General features: G+C 41.2%; 1 protein-coding gene across 1 annotated transcript in view; it reads left to right on the top strand.

Annotated features, from left to right (window-relative positions):
• The window catches only part of carmil2 (capping protein regulator and myosin 1 linker 2), a 100,046-nt gene that overhangs the window by 32,454 nt on the left and 45,422 nt on the right, over positions 1-22,170 (top strand). The window contains exons 18-25 of the mRNA XM_063004099.1: positions 377-505; positions 591-704; positions 818-871; positions 4,310-4,482; positions 5,791-5,878; positions 5,963-6,055; positions 6,892-6,958; positions 10,082-10,422. Coding sequence (XP_062860169.1) covers positions 377-505; positions 591-704; positions 818-871; positions 4,310-4,482; positions 5,791-5,878; positions 5,963-6,055; positions 6,892-6,958; positions 10,082-10,422 — 1,059 coding nt within the window. The remainder of the gene's footprint in view (positions 1-376; positions 506-590; positions 705-817; positions 872-4,309; positions 4,483-5,790; positions 5,879-5,962; positions 6,056-6,891; positions 6,959-10,081; positions 10,423-22,170) is intronic.

Genomic DNA, 22,170 nt, shown 5'->3' with positions numbered 1-22,170 from the left:
AGAAATCACAGCAACATATGAATGATGCAGCAGTAACTTATTGAATCAAGAAATATCTGCATTTGATCAAATAAAAACCAACAAGTACAGTACATTCAATATATCAATAAGTCAAATACAGTAGTACTTTTTGATCTATACTGTAATGGTCATCATTACCTAAATGTGGCAATGAGACAAGGATGCATTTTAATAAAGCGTATAGTAATAAATATGTGATAAAAAACAGGTAATAAATATGTTTATCACATGAATGTTATTAATTTGTGAATGCATTGTAATGGCACTGCACACAGTGTTGTTCAATTTTATTGATTTGCTTATTTTAAAGAATGTGATGTTTCTAATTTTTCAATAATCTTTTTGCTTGCTGTAGCTAGTGCAAAATCTCTGCCAGCGACTTCAGGAGACCATGCAGCCTCTGTCCTCTTACAACATTCAAGAAGTTCAGACAGACCTCCTGTCTGCAGAGGAAATGCTTCAGCATGCTAGAACAGCTATTGCAGTATGATTCTTACATGAAATGTTACTTTTTATGTACAATATAATAAATGGATAAGATGGTTTTTATACGACTCCTGTTTTTACAGGCTCTTCCCAAACTGTATGAGTTGGGGAGGTTGCCCTCTGCTGCTGGGATGGTGCAGCACATTCTGGATAACACAGCCAAGGCTATAACAGATGAGTTGACTGTGGAAATCCAGGTAGATCACAGAGGGTTTTACATTTTGTTACATTTGGTTTGATTAAAATGAACTTTGGTGCGATTGCTCTTTTAGTGTGGTTCGTTACAGTAAATGTAAACGCTTCCTTTCAGACTATGGTGTGCATCATACAAGCGGACCGAGAGGTCTTGAGCAGGGGAATCTTGGTTAGTTTCTAAACAATTTCTGGTGCGATTCATTTTAGGTGTGAGCGCAATATGATCCAAGGCATCTAAACGAACCAAACATGACACAAGATGTGACAAAAATATTACTTTCTGTGTGGCAGCAGAGGAATTTCTGGTGCTGCTTTGACTCCTTCATCCATTTTACCACATCTTGCTGTGTTTCCAGTTGGTAAAAATACCAGCAGGTACACACAACCCTTAAGTGCATTAAGCCCAGCGTGTCCCATTGTTCTGTCTGTAACTGAGCGCATTTAAAATACGTCATATATGCGTTATTCGTTACTTTATTCCGTTTTAGTTTGATTGTAAATTTGTAAGTGTGAATGCTAAGCATCCAGGGCTAAAATGTAACAATGTTTAATTTTCTTTGTTGGTCTGGACATGTATATACACATGTCATCAAACACTGCATGACACCTTACTCTACATGGCACAAAATATGTGGCCTGGCCATGAGCTTGTTGGACATTTCAAAACGATGGGCATTTAATTAAACTCTTTGCCCAGCCTTTCTGGAAATACTTTTCTCAATATTTTAAAGTGTCTGTAAAGATTTAAGGCCATTCAGTGTAAGGTCAGAATGGCAATCACTATTTAATTTCATCCCAAAGTTGTTCAGAGTGGTTTAGGTTAGGTCACAGTGCATTAACACTTAAGAGAGGAGGTGATTTTCAATTAAAAGGAACCAACACATCTGCACCTCTGTGCCTCTCTGCCAGCAAAAATTGCAATGCAGGCAATAACTCATACCGTTACTGACTGTCTAATTCATTCAGCAAATGTGCCACTTTACACCTTATAGATGTTTGCAAAAGATTACAGAGCCATTCCAAAGGCCCTGGGACTCCACTGAACTACAGTAGACCTACATTTATGGCCTTTAGCAGATGTTTTTTATCCAAAGTGACTTTGATCATGACCATTACAGTTTAGGGCTAAGGGCCTTGCTCAGGGGCCCAACAGTGGCAGTTTGGTAGTGGTGGGGCTTAAACTGGCAGACTTCTGATAACTAGTTCAGAATGGTAAGAACCATTACCTCAGACTGTAGAATACTTGCAATAGTAGTAAATTCTCCTAGAATCTTGGCCATACAGTCAGGCCGGAAAGTCTGCACACCCCTTTTACCTTCTCCACGTTTTATTACATTACAGACTCATTCTATAATAGATTGAGTTCTTTTTTTGCCTCAAACATCCACACACAATCACCAGTAATTATGAAGTAAAAACAGTGTTTAGAAAATATGCACCCTTAGCCTAATACTTGGTTGATGCACTATTGGCAGCAATTACAGCTTCAAGGCGTCTTGGGAAAGAAGCTGCAAGCTTGGCACACTTGTTTCTGGACAATTTTGCCCATTCCTCTTGGCATATCCTTGCAAGCTCCATCAGGTTGGATGGGGAGCGTCAGTACACAGCCATTTTCAGCTCATTTCACAGATGTTTGATTGGATTCAGGTCTGGGCTCTGGCTGGGCCAGTCAAGACTTTCTCCAAAGCAGTGGCGGCTGCTGGTCTTTCAAAGAGGGGAAGCTCATTGTCGGCTTACATCATAACATTTGTAAATTTATTTATACATAAATTCTGCCCTCTGTTCCTTTTCAAGAAAATGGCCTGTGATCCTATCGTACCAAGTAGGCTTCTTTTCCAGGGACTTGACCAGTGTCCTGAAACTAATTAACTATGAGTGTGTTTTATTTACACAATGAACAATGGAAATGGTCAAGTAACTTCACCAAGCAAATACCAAGAAATGGGTTGCAGTTTGTCTTTCGACTTCACTCGCAAAATCCGCGATGGGACTGAAGCTCCCAGTGATTAAGTGACGTGTAGATCTCAAAATAGCCTTTCGACTGATCCTCCAATCATCTTGCAGAAGCTCCGCGTCCACACCCACCCACAGCTCCATTCACCCACAGAGACGCTCAGCGTCCGGGGGCGGGACAAAATCGTGTCATTTATCCAATGACCGGCGAGTTTCGAAGCAATGAAAAAAAACTTTCCATGCAGTCCCATTGAAGTGAATAGACGCTCAGCTTCTACAGGTAAATGCATTGACGCTACGGGAGTTAACAAAATTGAGTCAGTCGATTTGTGATAAGTAGCTGATTCTGAACAAACTCGTCTTCGAGATGGACGTGTTCTAATGCATTTGTAGTCAATGAAATGTTAACACAACTGTACATATTTCACCATGTAATTTTTGACATTTTAGGGGAAGCTGAGCTTCCCTTGCAGTCTTAGAGAAATCGCCACTGCTCCAAAGCCACTCCTTTGTTCTTTTGGCTGTGTGCTTCAGGTAGTTGTCATGTTGGAAGGTAAAACTTCACCCCAGTCTGAGGTCCAGAGTGCTCTGGAGCAGGTTTTCTTCAGGGATCTCGGTGTACTTAGCTGCATTCATCTTTCCCTCTATCAGAACTAGTCCCGCTGCTGAAAAACATCCCCACAACATGATGCTGACACTGTCATGCTTCTCAAGATCTATGCTTTGACACAGCTGATACTGCAGATTTACTGCAGATAATTCCTTTGACCCCATGGCTTGGAGTTTGCTGTGGGACCTTATATAGGCAGGTGTTGGCAATCCCCAATCATGTCCAGTCAATTGAGGTTGCAAACATCTCAAGCAGTATCAGTGAAAACAAAATGCACCTCAGCTTTTGGGTGTCATATCAAAGGGTGTGCACACTTGCGTACATATGATATTTAAAATTTGGATTTTTAATAAATTAGCACAAATCATTGTGGGCTATTTTGTGTAGAATTTTGTGACAAAAAATGTACTCAATCTGGCCGCTCAGGTGGCGCAGCGGTAAAAAGAAACGCGCTGCAACCAGGGCTGGATTCTGAGAAGCGTCGTATCGAATCCAGCCTTGCTTTACCGGTTCGAAGCTGAGTGGCTATATGAGCAACGATTGGCCGGTTGCTCATGTGGGGGGTGGGACAAGGAACCGGATGTGGGTCTCTCTCTGTCAGAATGCGATTGCGTTCTCTGCCGGCTGATTGGAGGCGCTTACACAGAGATGGGAGGGGGTGCCCTTAGGGTGTGTCTCTCCGCATGCAACGCTAGGTGGCGCCAAACTCGTCGATGTGTGGGTGGCAAAGATGCATCTGGCTGCTGCTCGTGTTTCGGAGGGGATACGGGTTAGCTTCAATCACCTCCGTCAGGGCAGGGTTCGGCATAGACAGAGAGGAAGCACGATGCTAATTGAACAATTGGATGCGCTAAAAAAGGGGAGAAAAAGGGGTAAAAAAAAAAAAATAAAAAAAATTTACTCAATCTATTATAGAATGAGTCTGTAATGTAATAAAAAGTGGAGATGGTGAAAGGGGTGTGCAGACTTTCCGGTTTGACTGTTTGTTGTGCAACTTGTTGCAGTAGGCCAAAGAGGTGTGTATGACTGTGATGTGTTTCGCAGGAGCAGGCTCAGGAAATGCTACAGTCAGCACAGGCTGCCTGCCCCCGGGTTGTCCAGAGGACTAGTGTAAATGAACAGCTGGCCAATCGTGTGGCCAACAAAACACGTCAGGCTGCCCACTTCGTCCAGAGAACAGTGCAACAGGCAGAGAGAAACATAAAAGAAAAGCTAAGGTGATGTCTGACACCAGTTCATTTTATCCCACAAAGATACATGCAGCATGGCTGTCGTTACATTGCGTCTGTTAAATAAACAGCAATTTGTTACTCATACACTTGTACATTAAAACATCTATTTGTTATCTACAGTGTGCTTGTATTCAATATGGACATATGCTGTGGCTCATATTCATTTCTATTTAGAAATGTAAATGTCTTTGTGCATTAAATAGTAGCATAGGAACCTACTTGCATTGTATTACAATTGCCATTAAGAGCAAGGTGCATAAGTAAAAAGACATAGAATCCATCAAGCTGATTACATACTTGTTGGAAATTCCATTCCAAATGCATTAAAATGAAGTTTTATTTTCATGCAGTTCTTAAAATCTGGAACCCACTTTAGTATAACACCACTATACTGTATAGTACCAGTAAGTTTTAGTAAAGTAGTTTGGATTAGTAACATTAAATTTAGTACAGACCATTAAATTTTTTAGATAGATAGATTCTTTATTGATCCTTTGCAGGAAATTTCTTTGTTACAGCATCTCACATCAGACAACAACAACTTCTTGTATACATACAACATTCACTTACAGTATAAAAACAAACAATAAGAATAAAAATTGTGACTGAGGGTGCTCTGTCGAAACACCTCCAGGGTATGAAGTGGGTGTGAATGGTTAGTGACTATCGAGTTAAGCTTTGTGAGCATTCTTAACTCTGCTACCTGCTGAACTGAGTCCTGTTGAGACCCTACTATGGAGCTGGCCTTTTTGATCTGTTCGTTTATTCGGTTTGTGTCCATTGTTCTAGCACTCTCACCCCAGCAAAGAAAAGAAATTCACGTTTAATAAAAGAAAAAGCTTTTTATTTCTATATTTCTCACCGAAACAAAACCTGTCACACTTACAAAACCAGTTACATTTGGAGAAATGAGATTTTTATTCTGTAAGGAAACAGGGGGCAATGTTAAACCCATCATGATCACGTCTTTTTCACGGATGTACCTGCAAGTTTTAGCAAGACAATGCCAAGCCACATTTTGTTTGTTACAACAGTGTGGCTTTATAGTAAAGTGCAGTCTAAATCTTTTTCCCATTGAAAAATTGTGGCACGTAAGCGCAGTGGAGACAATAGGCTGTTGAGCATCCTTCATGCATCCTTCACCTGGCACCACAGTTAGAACACATGTTTTACTCTTTCATTATGACAAAGTTTTAATTCTGTTTTCCTGTTCTCTTTCTTGTAGCACTTTTGCAATAAGTTATGCAATTTCTTTTTTTTTCTTTTTTTTTATCCTTCTGTCCTTTCTGTTAGTGAACTAAAAGTGTCAGTTAGCATCTCTCTGGTGGAGAGTATCATTGAGGAAGTTCTGCAGGACTTGTCAGTGGCGCAGCAAAAACTGGTGTGTTCAGTTCTCTGATTGCAGGCTTTAATCATTTTAAAAGTATGAGTCTGTATTTATATGACCTGATTCTCTTTATTCTAGGAGAAGCATTTAAAGGAGTACTCACAGCCTTACAGTGGGAGGACCAACATCCCCCAGCTCAGAGTGGTGGAGCATGAGTTCCCCATGGATGAGGTTGGTTAGGGCATAGCGTCATTGATAATGATTAATTACTAAGTTAATATTAAGTTATTATATAACATGACAAATAGAATTTTCTCACTACGTCCATTCTCACTACTGAATTAGGCTCTTCAAGCCTTTAGATGACATAAGATTACAGAAATGTGCATTAAAGGGTTCTGATTAATATACAAATTGCTTGATTTCAGTTGCAACATTTACTAATGTGTTTCTAATGCTTGTAGGAAGCTACATGAGATTAGGAGCTATTTATTCGAAAGACATTAAATTGGGTGAATTATCATCATAAGCCAAACACACCATGCACAATTCGAAGTACTGGCAGGGGTGATGTAAAACACACCATGCACAATTCGAAGTACTGGCAGGGGTGATGTAAAACACACCACCATTGAATATTGGAGCAAATTGTTGGACAGTTACTGGGTTTATAGTATTGTTATTTGGTTCTAGTTTATACATCTTTACAAAAACGTAACATTTAGATTTTTTAATTAATGTTGGTCAAAAATTTTTTTAAACAGTTTAGCTTGTAAGAGATCACTTACAGTGGGGCCAAAAAGTATTTAGTCAGCCACTGATTGTGCAAGTTCTCCTACTTAGAAAGATGAGAGAGGTCTGTAATTTTCATCATAGGTACACTTCAACTATGAGAGACAAAATGAGAAAAAAAAATCCAGGAAATCACATTGTAGGATTTTTAAAGAATTTATTCTAAATACTTTTTTGCCCCACTGTATTAATAAGACTGCTAACCAAATTGTTTTATTTTAATTACTTAGTCTTAGGTGAATTCTGTGTCCCTTAATTCTGTGTCTTGTTTTCAGTATGTGCCTGTTATCTGGAGGAACAGTTTTTGCACACGGAGCATTCGTCCAGCCCCATCCGTCAAAAGTAAACCCCCCACATCCTCATGCTTTCTTTTTATACAAAATATGCGGAAACATGCCTGTCTTCATGCTTCATGCATGTACTGTTCTTTTACTTCCATAGCCTAGCCCTTCATTTGTGTGTGTGTGTGTGTGTGTGTGTGTGTGTGTGTGTTCACTCAGTAAGAGCAGATATTTAAATGGAGTGCTATAACATGCAAATGTTGTTTTGCTGATTTTCAGCAACTATTCAGCAAATTAGTCGCAAACACATGCCAAAGTGTCGTAGTTATTTGTAATATATATATTTTATATATACAGTGTATCACAAAAGTGAGTACACCCCTCACATTTCTGCAAATATTTCATTATATCTTTTCATGGGACAACACTATAGACATGAAACTTGGATATAACTTAGAGTAGTCAGTGTACAGCTTGTATAGCAGTGTAGATTTACTGTCTTCTGAAAATAACTCAACACACAGCCATTAATGTCTAAATAGCTGGCAACATAAGTGAGTACACCCCACAGTGAACATGTCCAAATTGTGCCCAAATGTGTCGTTGTCCCTCCCTGGTGTCATGTGTCAAGGTCCCAGGTGTAAATGGGGAGCAGGGCTGTTAAATTTGGTGTTTTGGGTACAATTCTCTCATACTGGCCACTGGATATTCAACATGGCACCTCATGGCAAAGAACTCTCTGAGGATGTGAGAAATAGAATTGTTGCTCTCCACAAAGATGGCCTGGGCTATAAGAAGATTGCTAACACCCTGAAACTGAGCTACAGCATGGTGGCCAAGGTCATACAGCGGTTTTCCAGGACAGGTTCCACTCGGAACAGGCTTCGCCAGGGTCGACCAAAGAAGTTGAGTCCACGTGTTCGGCGTCATATCCAGAGGTTGGCTTTAAAAAATAGACACATGAGTGCTGCCAGCATTGCTGCAGAGGTTGAAGACGTGGGAGGTCAGCCTGTCAGTGCTCAGACCATACGCCGCACACTGCATCAACTCGGTCTGCATGGTCGTCATCCCAGAAGGAAGCTGACGCACAAGAAAGCCCGCAAACAGTTTGCTGAAGACAAGCAGTCCAAGAACATGGATTACTGGAATGCCCTGTAGTCTGACGAGACCAAGATAAACTTGTTTGGCTCAGATGGTGTCCAGCATGTGTGGCGGCGCCCTGGTGAGAAGTACCAAGACAACTGTATCTTGCCTACAGTCAAGCATGGTGGTGGTAGCATCATGGTCTTGGGCTGCATGAGTGTTGCTGGCACTGGGGAGCTGCAGTTCATTGAGGGAAACATGAATTCCAACATGTACTGTGACATTCTGAAACAGAGCATGATCCCCTCCCTTCGAAAACTGGGCCTCATGGCAGTTTTCCAACAGGATAACGACCCCAAACACAACCTCCAAGATGACAACTGCCTTGCTGAGGAAGCTGAAGGTAAAGGTAATGGACTAAACCCAATTGAGCACCTGTGGCGCATCCTCAAGTGGAAGGTGGAGGAGTTCAAGGTGTCTAACATCCACCAGCTCCGTGATGTCATCATGGAGGAGTGGAAGAGGATTCCAGTAGCAACCTGTGCAGCTCTGGTGAACTCCATGCCCAGGAGGGTTAAGGCAGTGCTGGATAATAATGGTGGTCACACAAAATATTGACACTTTGGGCACAATTTGGACATGTTCACTGTGGGGTGTACTCACTTATGTTGCCAGCCATTTAGACATTAATGGCTGTGTGTTGAGTTATTTTCAGAAGACAGTAAATCTACACTGCTATATAAGTTGTACACTGACTACTCTAAGTTATATCCAAGTTTTATTTCTATAGTGTTGTCCCATGAAAAGATATAATAAAATATTTGCAGAAATGTGAGGGGTGTACTCACTTTTGTGATACACTGTATATACAGTATATTCAATTAAAAAATACAAATTAATGAACAAAATGGTAATCTAAATCTAATCAATATTTGGTGTGACCACCCTTTGCTTTCAAAGCAGCATCAATTTCTGTAGGTACACTTACAGTTTTTGAAGGAACTAAGCAGGGAGGTTGTTCCAAACATCTTGGATAACTAACCATGGCTCTTCTGTAGACATAGGCTTGCTCAAATCTTTCTGTCTCTTTATGTAATCCCAGACAGACTCGATGATGGTGAGATCAGGGCTCTGTGAACGCCGTATTATCACTTCCAGGACACCTTGCTCTTCTTTACACTCAAGTTAGTTAATGACATTGGCTGTATCTTAGGGGTTGTTGTTCTACTGCAGAGTAAATTTAGAGCCACCTCCCTGATGGTATTGCATGATTGATAAGCATCTGCCTGTATTTTTTTAGCATTGAGGACACCATTAATCCTGACCAAATCCCCAACTCCATTTGCTAAAATGCAGCACCAAACTTGCAAGGAACCTCCACCATGCTTTACTGTTGCCTGCAGACACTTTGCAGCCCTTCGGTGAACAAACTGCTTACTGTTACAGCCAAATATTAAAAAATTTGACTCATCTTTCCAGAGCACCTGCTGCCATTTTTCTGCACCCTAATTCTTATTTTTTTTATGCATAATTAAGCTGCTTGGCCTTGTTTCCATGTCAAAGGTATGACTTTTTGGGTCACTTGACAAAAGTGTGTCTGGTTGCTCAGATACAGATGGAGGGTCTTACCTACTGGCTCATTCTACCCACTTTTCTATAGCACTAAATAGTATGCCTTTCATTTATCACAGTCGAGCTAGCAGACCAGTTAACTAAATGCTAATAAACCATATAGATTGGTCACAGACAAAAGGTTTAGTATTAATTTATATTAGTATTATTGTCTTGTCCATTGTCTGCATTTTAGTGTAATTTATTGCAAGGTCTTCTTGTGAGAGTGGAGGCTGTAGTGGCAAGGGAAGAATTTTTTTTAGTGCAGAAAAATCTACTTTTTAGGTTTGTGGTTCATCAGTATATTGCAATATTGATATCATATTTTCATGTTGCTCAGCCCCTATCTCTTTATTATTAAGTAGTCCTCGTTAAGATACATATAATACAATGGATTAAGCCATACACCTCTTGCTATCTGTGCTTCTCCTTCCTCTTCTCTTCCCCTATTCCTCCCTTTACTTGCTTTTCTCTCTCTTCCCTTCTGCAGGTCTGTTGGAGGCGGAAGGCGAGCAGCAGGCAAGGGCGAGTGTGCAGTCCCAGCAGGAGACAGAGGCAGACGGAGAGGCAGTGGGTGGAGGAGGTCCATTGTCATTGGCGACAAGCCTGTCTATCACAGCAGGCCCCACCCTGCCTGGGAGGAAGGTGGAGTCTGGTGGCTGTGGTGCTGGTACCGTGGCTGCCTGTAGCAGTAGAGAGCCGCGGCGTTTTGAGCCCTCGCCTCCTCAGCCCCCTATGGACCTGCCCAGCGAAGGCCACACGCTGAGGCACTACACGCGCTCCAGGCCACGACCCAACCGCCACCATCGGCAGCCCCCCAGCAAGCCGCAGGTATGGGGGAATTGTGAGGAATGGGTGCGGGAAAATAAGATGGGAGGGGAGGCACACAGACCAGGATGCAGGCAAAGGATGCTGGAAAGGGATGAAGATGAAGGAAGGAGAGGGGGATGATAGAGAAAGAAGAGAGGGGGAGGGATGGAAAGGGAGATGGCGGCACTCAGGTTGCTGTAGGCAGCCACCGCAGAAGCAGCTGAGACTGTGTGGGGAGAGTGCAGCAGTTCCTGGCTCACCCCTCCTGTCATCCAATTTCCAGCATCCTCCCCATCATTTTATCATTTACATCCTAATTATGCTTCTTTAAGCTAAAGGGAAAGACATTGGATGTATAGACAGATTGAAATATTTGGTCATTTTGGGCATTCATTCTTCCATTATTAAATGTGCTATGTTTGTTATTTCCAGCTGGGTTGTGTGTGTGTGTGTTTGTGTGTGTGTGTGTGTGTGTGTGTGTGTTTGTGTGTGGGTGGGTGGGTGCACTGTCAAAATGGGGCACGGTCTTCCTTTAATGATTGTGGTTGGGTCTCGGTGTGACTGCTGTATTGTCTTAATATCGTATTAATTATTAATGTCCCACATCAAATAGGGTTTTTCCTTTAGTCTGCTTCCCTTTTTTGTCCTCTATTGCTGGACTTGATGGAATAGGATCAGGATGATAAATCTGGACCTGTTTATTCTCCAGTCACTATTATTTGTAGGTGTTTGTTTATGCCTTCATTTTCAGTTGTTATAAGGTGACTAGGTTGCAGAATAAGATTTGATAAGGTACTGCTTTGAGCGGTGTGCATATGTTCTATTTTTATTGTTGTACATTTTGTATTTTCTGTAAATGCCCGGTCTTCCACTTTTTGTGTGTAAGCTCTCTCAGATTAAATAAAATAGTAACTGAAAAGAGCCCTGATTTTGAGGATCTGTAGAACGTGACTGGTGTTAGGGGGGGGTGTTTTCTTGTGTGTGTGTTTTTGCTTTTAAAGCTGCCAGCCAGTTCCAGTCAGCATTACAACATTTTCAACTAGTCATTTTAAATTTTACCTAATCTTCTCTGTGAATATATGCTTTAATATACTTTAATCATTTTTGGATTGAAAATTGAATAATATTATTGCTTCCAATATTCTGTACTGATATAATTGTGTACTTGGATATGTGTATGAGTGTGGTTGTATGTATGTGTGTTGTGCTTTTTCTGCATATTATTGGACTGTTGCACTGATGCCTGTATTTCCTGGTTAGTGACTGATCAAATGGTTGCCATAGCGATAGGTGCCGGTTTCATGGCACTACTAAATGCAGGAGCCTGCATGCACATGCCTTTGGTTGTTAATACCAGTGCCTGATTTAGTTTTGAGTATACTCGTATTTAACAGTGCTGATGAAACAGTTGAGAATCATCAGTTTTTTGTGTGAGAGCCTATTATTGTATTGGAATTAACTCATTTATTAAGGCATATTTAACAGAGAGGTTCCAATCCAATTCCAAATCAGAATCAGGACCACTTTATTTCTTTAAGTATGTTACAAAATTTGTTCAGGTGATCATCAGTGTGAATGTAAGACACAAAACATGCTCTCATCAAAACACAGACAGCACAAGCCACTGGTGCAGCATCACCGAAGAGAAACCAAATGTGTCTGTTTAGTGCCCGACCAGGCTGGTAACACCACTAAGACGTGAAGTCAAGAATTTGAACTTGAGAGCTCAAACTCTCAGTGGTGATGGGCTAGTGCATTACTGTTTTGAATTGGTAAAATTATTTTGGTCGTTGGTAGATAACCCAAACAGACATAGGAAGACCCTAGGACCTTGGTGGGGTGTGGCATTTGCTAGCCATCCTTAGAGTATTTAAATAATTGAAAACCTGTTTTTAAATTCTGATTTCTTCAACTGACAGCACAATAATTTTTATTTTTGCATGTTTTTCATAAAGAGTGGGTGAATATTGTCTGATGAAGCAGACATGTGACATGTAGGTCCAGCATGAAAAAACATTTTATTCAAGGTTAACCACATTTGAAAATATTGAATAAAGATTTCTGAAATTATTCATAAATTTAACTAAGCCGAGTAGCTGTGGGCTTACATGGTGGCTTGTTGGGTAGCACTGTGGACCTGTCCGTGGTGTTTTCTGACCTGCGTCCAATGAATCAGTCCCACTGCGATCCTGAATAGGATAAAGTAGTGGTAAAACAGACAGTGAATGAAGCAATAAGTAGCTGTGACTGTCCACAAAATCCCTTATTACACTTCAAAACCTTGTGTAAATCCTTTCCAGAAGAGAGTAGGCTATATACAAAAGGATCCCAGGTCCATAATAATGCCCATAGGTTAGAAATGAAGTGTTCAACAAGACCATGGTGTCTAATTACTTTGGTCCATACACTGTATATCTACCCTAAACTATATTTGATTTGTTTAACATATTGTTGTGGCCAATAGTATTGTATTATCTATCATGCCTCTTTGTTGGTATAGTGAATTTATACACTGCACACTGTGGGTGTCATAGTGTAAGTGAATGCGTGCTGGACCAGAAGCTTTGCTGACACTGCTTCCTCTTTTAGTGTCGTGAGTTTTTAATTTCTGTGTTGTCATGGATACCTGTGGGTGTACATGTATAGCTGCATCCAGAGTTTGTCATGTTTAACTGTTTTTTTTTATTTGTATCTGTTCGATTGTCAGTGTGTGTATCTGGGTGTGAATGTCTTGATTCAGTATGCATTCAGATGGGCTTTGTTTGATCAAATTCTCTGGGGAGGGTGGCACCACTCCCCTGTTACTGTCTGGATTGGAGGGTAGTTGTAAATGTTGCAATCACTGCTCTTGATTACCTAAGCATTTGTGACAGGGTGTGTGGGTTTTTTGGCCAGGAATCCATGGTCATGTGTGTCCATATTGTGTATCATTTTCATAGTGGAAATACAAAGACAGGTGGTGTCACAGAGAGAAGTGGGGTTAGTTTAAATATGGAGGATAGCATTACAGAGCTTAAACCCCAATATACTGCATGTACAGATATGTATATATACACATTGATCAGGCATAACATTATGACCACCTCTTTGTTTCTACACTTACTGTCCATTTCATCAGCTCCACTTACCATATAGAAGCACTTTGTAGTTCTACAGTTACTAACTGTAGTTCGTCTGTTTCTCTACATACTTTTTTAGCCTGCTTTCATGCTGTTCTTTAATGGTCAGGACCCCCACAGGACCACTACAGAGTAGGTATTATTTGGGTGGTGGATAATTCTCAGCACTGCAGTAACACTGACATGGTGGTGGTGTGTTAGTGTGTGTTGTGCTGGTATGAGTGGATAAGACACAGCAGTGCTGCCTGAGTTTTTATACACCTCACTGTCACTGCTGGACTGAGAATAGTCCACCAACCAAAAATATATCCAGCCAACAGCGCCCCGTGGGCAGCGTCCTGTGACCACTGATGAAGGTCTAGAAGATGACCAACACAGAACAGCAGCAATAGATGAGCGATCATCTCTGACTTTACATCTACAAGGTGGACCAACTAGGTAGGAGTGTCTAATAGTGAGTGGACACACTATTTAAAAACTCCAGCAGCGCTGCTGTGTCTGACCAACACCAACCAGCACAACACACACTAACACACCACCACCATGTCAGTGTCACTGCAGTGCTGAGAATGATCCACCATCTAAATAATACCTGCTCTGTGTGTTCCTGTGGGGGTCCTGACCATTGAAGAACAGGATGAAAGCAGGTTAAAAAAAAGTATGTAGAGAAACAGATGGACTACAGTCAGACAGGCATAACATTATGTACTGGTGCTGGTCATAAAATTAGAATATCATGAAAAAGTTGATTTATTTCAGTAATTCCATTCAAAATGTGAAACTTGTATATTATATTCATTCATTACACACAGACTGATATATTTCAAATGTTTATTTATTTTAATGTTGATGATTATAACTGACAACTAATGAAAACCCCAAATTCAGTATCTCAGAAAATTAGAATATTACTTAAGACCAATACAAAAAAAGGATTTTTTGAAATGTTGGCCAACTGAAAAGTATGAACATGAAAAGTATGAGCATGTACAGCACTCAATACTTAGTTGGGGCTCCTTTTGCCTGGATTACTGCAGCAATGCGGCGTGGCATGGAGTTGATCAGTCTGTGGCACTGCTCAGGTGTTATGAGAGCCCAGGTTGCTCTGATAGTGACCTTCAGCTCTTCTGAATTGTTGGGTCTGGCGTATCGCATCTTCCTCTTCACAATACCCCATAGATTTTCTATGGGGTTAAGGTCAGGCGAGTTTGCTGGCCAATTAAGAACAGGGATACCATGGTCCTTAAACCAGGTACTGGTAGCTTTGGCACTGTGTGCAGGTGCCAAGTCCTGTTGGAAAATGAAATCTGCATCTCCATAAAGTTGGTCAGCAGCAGGAAGCATGAAGTGCTCGAAAACTTCCTGGTAGACGGCTGCGTTGACCCTGGACCTCAGAAAACACAGTGGACCAACACCAGCAGATGACATGGCACTCCAAACCATCACTGACTGTGGAAACTTTACACTGGACCTCAAGCAACGTGGATTCTGTGCCTCTCCTCTCTTCCTCTAGACTCTGGGACCTTGATTTCCAAAGGTAATGCAAAATTTACTTTCATCAGAGAACATAACTTTGGACCACTCAGCAGTCCTTTTTGTCTTTAGCCCAGGCGAGACGCTTCTGACGCGGTCTCTTGTTTAAGAGTGGCTTGACACAAGGAATGCGACAGCTGAAACCCATGTCTTGCATGCGTCTGTGTGTGGTGGTTCTTGAAGCACTGACTCCAGCTGCAGTCCACTCTTTGTGAATCTCCCCCACATTTTTGAATGGGTTTTGTTTCACAATCCTCTCCAGGGTGCGGTTATCCCTATTGCTTGTACACTTTTTTCTACCACATCTTTTCCTTCCCTTCGCCTCTCTATTAATGTGCTTGGACACAGAGCTCTGTGAACAGCCAGCCTCTTTAGCAATGACCTTTTGTGTCTTGCCCTCCTTGTGCAAGGTGTCAATGGTCGTCTTTTGGACAACTGTCAAGTCAGCAGTCTTCCCCATGATTGTGTAGCCTACAGAACTAGACTGAGAGACCATTTAAAGGCCTTTGCAGGTGTTTTGAGTTAATTAGCTGATTAGAGTGTGGCACCAGGTGTCTTCAATATTGTACCTTGTCACAATATTCTAATTTTCTGAGATACTGAATTTGGGGTTTTCATTAGTTGTCAGTTATAATCATCAACATTAAAAGAAATAAACATTTGAAATATATCAGTCTGTGTGTAATGAATGAATATAATATACAAGTTTCACTTTTTGAATGGAATTACTGAAATAAATCAACTTTTTCATGATATTCAAATTTTATGACCAGCACCAGTATAATAATTGAGATGTTGTGTCAAGCCAACAGAAAAGCTTCAAAGCATATGCTGCAAGGTAGAAGTGTCTGGAACTATACCCGAGAGCTGGAACTCGTTTTGATGATGGTGGCAAAAGCACTGTTTAACATGTTGGTCCAAAAAATTGTATAGCTGTTCAATTTGAATAGGATTAGGATTTGTTAACTGTCATGGCATTTAATTAACAACATGCAACACTCCTTAGAAAAGTAATGGGATTCATAACCTGCAGCTCATGGATTATTTGTTGCCCAAAACACATTTAGAGTCATAAGTTTACATACCCTGATTAACTTCTTTTTATTTTGTAAATAAAATCACATTTACATTTTCGGGATTTAGCAGACACTTTTTATCCAAAGCAGCTTACAGTACTGTGACAGTATTGTGTCTAAGCAATGGAGGGTTAAGGACCTTACTTAAGGGCCCAACAGTGACAACCTGGCAGTGGTGAGGCTTGAACCAGTGACCTTTATGGAATATTCAAGTTACAGCATTCCACAATAAGCAGGTGAATAGGGAATCATGACTGGGAGGATCCACCAAGGGGGCAGTATTTACAAGCAATAAAGGGCTGGGGCTCACCTCTTTGTGTCAAACATCAGGGGAGAATTGCCAGTTTAAAAAGAATATTTGTTAATGCAAGATTGCAAATTGTCTTTCAGCATCTACTGTTCATAATATTGTGAAAGGATTCAGGGAACCTTGAGAGATCCCAGTTCAAGTTCATGTAGGGCAAAACCAAAAAACACTGTTGAATGTGCATGATTTTTGAGCTCTCAGACAGCCTTGCATGAGAAACTGTCATGTTACTATGATAAATACAGCAACATTGACTTAGAAGTACTTTAGAAAACCATAGTCACTTAACTCAGTCTGCTTCTGCAATCAAGAAATGCAACCTAAAAATATTACGCAAAGAGAAAGCTAGACGTTAATTCTATGCAAAAACTCTCTGGAACTGAGCTTATCTCAGATTGTCCGAAAGACAGTGGAAATGTGTGCTCTGGTCGGATGAGTCCACAGGTGAGTTGCATGTATGTGAAGGTACCATTAACACAGAGGCATATATTAGGATTTTAATGAGACATTTGTTGGACCAAGGAGGATAAGGGGAGGAAATTGGGAAACAAATGTTCTATAGCAGAGAGAGAGGTGGAGGAGAGAGTAGGAACATTAAACATGGGCACTAGAGAGCTAGGTTGACACACTTTGTGGCAAGTGGTAAGGGAATAAGGCTAGGTGCATTGGAGATAGGTTCAAACTGTTCTGCCATTGTATAGATTAGAGCAGAAATTGGGTATGGATAATCTTTAAAAAAATAGTATGTTAAGAATGTAGTGGTGGTAAAAATACTGTCTAAAAACTGGTGGAGTGCTGATGAATTTGGGTTGAGAGATCAGAGACAGTAGGGTGGTGGCAGGGGTGAGTGTAATTAGACAGCATCGGATGGTGGATTGTAGGGTTTAAGTGATGAGAAGGAGGAAAGTGAGGACAAACAAGGGTCAGATGGTGGAGGTTAAAGGAGGAAAACTGAGTTGTGAAATTCAGAGAAGAGGTGAGACAGGGTGGTGAGTGCTGAGTGGTGGTGGAGGGGATCTAGACAACTGGGCAACCATTGCAAAAGTGGTGACTTTGTGGTGAAATAAGGAATGTAGGAAAGTTTAAGAAGAGGTTGGCGAAAAAAAACCCCTGTGGTCTCCAGAGAGATCCAGAGAGAATGGGAGCAGTTTGAGGAGATCCTTAAGAGATGTAGGTATGTATTGTAGAAAAGGGGAATGAAGGTAAGCAGGAGAAAAGGTTACATAGCAAAGAGGTGATGAAAGTGGAGGAAATACTTTAAATAATTTGGGTCGAGTGTTCAAAGTAATGAAAAATGTTATTAAGAGGTGATAGAGGGGTGTCTGCCAGAGTCAAAATTTACAAGAGAGTAGTGAGGCCTGCTATGTTATATGGCTTGGAGGCAATGACACTGACTAAAAGGCAAGGAGCTGGTGGTGGCGGAGATAAGGATGCTGTAATTCTCATTGGTAGTGACAAAGATGGACAGGGCTAGGAAAGAGATAATTAGAGGGACAGCACAGGTAGACAAAGTTTTGATGAAAAGATTGAGATGGTTTGGGCATGTGTAGAGGAGGAATGAGGGTTTTATCAGGAGAAGGGTGCTGAGGATGTAGCCACCAGGCAGGAGGAGGAGAAGAAGGTTAAAGAGGAGGTTTATGGATTCAGTGAGGGAGGACATACATGTGTTTGGGGTGACAGAGGGGAATGTTCAGTACAGGTAAAAATGGAGACGAATGAGCCTCCATGGTGACTCGTAATGGGAACAGTCAAAAGAAGACGAAAAAGCTGATGTGCAAGTTAATGAAAAGTTTAGCATGATAATGCCAGGCCTCATTTTGTACGTGCTACAATAGCATATCTTTGTACACACAGGATGCATGTGCTTGGCTGGCCTGTCTGCTGTCTGCAAGACTTCTTCTGAAAACCAAGCCTTGTTGGACTTTAAGGTCTGCCTGGGATCACTGTTCTATTGGAAGGTCTGATGACGCTCGAGCTAATTGCTTCCTTAAAAAAAGGTTTTTTTCAAGAATTTAATGATACTTTACTTTATTTTTAATTTATTAAATTTTGCCCCCAACACGCTGCAGTTTTCCAGGCCCAGAGCAACCAATGCAGCCCCAGAGTGTCAACAAACCACTGCCATGCTTCACTGTAGGCAGGCTATTCTTTTCGGAATATCATGGCTGGATTACTGACCGGGCCAGTGGGGCCAGCGCCCAGGGGCCCTTGAGGTCAGGGGGCCCCGGGGGGGCCCTGGCCCAAAACATTTTGCGATGCCTATCAACATTTATGATACAATATATTTTTTATTTCCGAGGGCCCTCCATTTTAAGGGTCCTCTGACTATTAAGGACTTTAACCCCAGGGCCTCTTGGGGGCCCTAGCCATGCTTTTGGGGCCCCTAGCCATGCTTTTGGGGGCCCTAGCCATGCTTTTGGGCCCCTTATGAAAATGGATGAGGCGTTGTGGCACTGCTCTGACTTCGACTTCTGGCTATTAGGGGTCCTAGGAAAGAGGGGGGCATATTTTTAGACGGCCCTGGTTATGAGAGCCCCTACCAGGGGGCCCTAGAGAAGAGCAGGGCATACCATTAGAGGGCCCTTGATCACGAGGGCCCCTGCTATGGGGCCCTTGACTTCCATAGAAGTCGTTTACCATGGCTCCTTGACTTTCTAGGGACCTACAAATTGCCAGGCAAGCTACCATATTTCATAACAGACGTTTTGTTGCAAATATGCGATTCAGGCCCCTACTTAATGTTTCTGAATTTGTATTGTTTCAAAATTATTATGTTCAATTTCTCTTAAGCGCAGAGACACAAATTAATTTAGCAATTTTGCAATTATTTAAATTTAAGACTAGCAACTCTTTGCCCAGGGGCCCAGACTATCCTTAATCCGTCCTTGCGGAATATGCCTTATTCTTTCTTTTCCAGACATACCACAGAGGCGCAGATGATTGATGTGTCAGTTCTCTTAGTTTCTCTTTCACAGATTTGCCAGTTCCTCTGTCTGTAAACCTGCTTTTCTTAACTTTAGGCAATGTTAGGCTTCATTATTACACAATAAAACAATCTGTATTTAAAGACACAGAGGGTGTGTTCGAAAAGCTAGTGTGCTGTCTACATAGGCAGCATTTTACGTCATCTTGTGCGCGCTCCCGAGAATGAGGCTGTTCGAAATCCTAGATGCCTTAAAATCCTCACTTCTGAGGCATCTTAATATTTCAATGTTATTTTGGCTCAAGAACGAGTGAGCGTCTGACGCTGCCTTAGTGATCAAGACAATCCCAGCATTCATGGCTGACGGGGCGGAGAAACGAATGCAGTTATTTTCAAACGTAAATAAAATATTACTGATTTTTAACTTGTATAAACTTGTACCGAGTGTTTTTATTTGCAAGTTCGGGCTTGTCAGGAAATTTAACCGTTATCGGTACATGAAGGGAGATGTTATTGACGTTAGCGTGCTGTGCTACCTCAGTTTATTGGTTTTAATGGCGAGATGCTAAATGCTAAACGCGAAATGCTAAACCGGATGGAATCGCTATCTAAGTAGTGCGTTCGAATAACCTGCCTTTTAAGTCACTAACTTATTAGAATCCTCTCTACTAAGTCAGCTGCCTATGTAGACAGTAAGACAGCAAGGCAGCTCCCTAGGTTTTCGAACACACCCAGAGTGACTGCCCTACCTGCAATCCAGATCTGCCCCCAGTTGAAAATCTCTGCTTGACTGCCCTACCTGCAATCCAGATCTGCCCCCAGTTGAAAATCTCTGGGACATTATTAAGAGGAGAGTCAGACAATAGTGGCCATGGACTGTTGAGCAGATGAAGTCTTGTTTTAAGCAAGAATTGGCCAAAATTTCACTTGCAAAACTGCAACATTTTGTTTTCTCAGTTCCCAAATGACTAAAAAGTGTAATTACTAGGAAGGTGATGTAACTCAGTAGTAAACATGACTCTGTCCCAACATTTGTTTGAAGCATAAACTTTTCATTTTATTTCATGTTTTACAACCACTTTATTCTGGTCAGGGTTGCAGTGGGTCAGGTTTCCCCAGAATTAATTGGCATAATGCAGTAACACACCTCAGACTGAACACCAGTCCATTACTGAGCCTCAGCCACCCCACCTTGGACACCAGTCACGTCTGTGTGTAGATGCCCTATTTGGCTGACTTGGGGATTTGAACCCTGGGTCCCAGCATTAGTGGCTTAAAAATATACACATGTAAATGTATATATAGACCTTTTCATCCAACATCAGTACCTAACCTCAAACTATTTTGGATCTTTTGTGATTTTTTCAGTAAGTTATCCCTGAGCCCTTGAAGACATTTTACCAAACAGGCCAATAGATTTCCATCTTAGTTTTATGAATTCTAAGATTTTTTACTGTCTCTCATTGAAGTCCTTTAACCAGTCTGCTATTTCAATTGTTTAGTCATTTTACTTTGACGCATAGTTTCTGTAGAAACTCGAGGGTGGCTGCTTAACACTGATTGTGAGTAAGATTTCGTTGAACCTTGGTGTTTTTAGAGAACCGACCTGCGTTTCCACCAGTTTTTGAGAACCAAGCATGCGTCATCAATGATGGGCATTGCGCAACGAAAGTAAAGAGTAGTAACATGATACCGGAGCGTGTAGATTACCTGCGAGCATTTGTGCTGTTGTTACAGATGTTCGTTTTTATGCAAAAAGCATCGCTCAGTTATTGGTGATAAGAAGATGTAGACGTGTTTGTTGCCATTGTTGCTTTCTTTAGTGCATTCATGTGAGAAGCGTTTTGCGCTTTGCCCTCACCGCGACCCTCGGCGCAAATAGCCGATTTGCTCAGTGCTCGGCTTGAGTGATACAGTAAAACAGCACTAAAGTGTTCCACGTCAAGAACATGCATTTGTGTGAAATAACCACCAAACCCACTCTAAAATACAATACATATATATTTGTGTTCAGCTGTGTTTACTTCACGTGTGGTGGTTCTGCTGCTCAGAGTTCGGAGAATCTGCTTCTCGGGAAAGTCGAAAAAGCTTAATGTAAAATAAAGTGTAACGTGGCTGAATGTACTAAAAGTACGACACAGGAGCACTAAACTTCTTTCAGTTATAACTAGGGCTGTCGTTATTTGCGTTAATTAACGCGATTAAAAAAATTTATCGAGATTAAAATTTTTAATCAAACTAATTTTATTGGGCTGTTTTTTTTTGCCACGTAAATATGTGTCTGTGGTAATTTGCGCTGCTTTAACACAGCAACATTCTGTTTATACTGTAGAGATAACACGGGCACAACAGGTGTCGTGAGTTACAAATTACTCGAGCTGCTGCGGCTACATATTGCGAAATATCGGGTATTTTAAATAATCATTTTTAAAAAGCGTGAGAAATCATCACTAGACAAAATTACAGTTATTAATTGATGCTTTAATATCATCTTTGGTCAGAGCGCATTTGTCTTGTCAGGCGTCTGCGCGCACGGATACGCGTTACAGGCAAAATTAGTTCAGACTCTGTCTAACTGTATTTCATATGAATTTGGATGTAAAGCCCGTGGACTGTACACGTCATGGGAACATTACAAACACTGGTGTTAAATGGATCGCAAAGGTACGGTGGCCGAGAAGTGCAAAACAAATTTACATTTCAGAAAACAAAATTACAAAAAAACAAAAACAACATTTACAATGAAAGCAAAAACAAATTTACAAGTGCTTGGGTACCCAGTGTTTGTAAATTTGTTTTGGCATATGTAAA

The sequence above is a fragment of the Trichomycterus rosablanca genome, chromosome 11 (assembly GCF_030014385.1).
Source record: "Trichomycterus rosablanca isolate fTriRos1 chromosome 11, fTriRos1.hap1, whole genome shotgun sequence".
Taxonomy (NCBI): domain Eukaryota; kingdom Metazoa; phylum Chordata; class Actinopteri; order Siluriformes; family Trichomycteridae; genus Trichomycterus; species Trichomycterus rosablanca.
The sequence above is the reverse complement of the archived record's forward strand: the minus strand, read 5'-3'. Positions and strand labels throughout refer to the sequence as shown.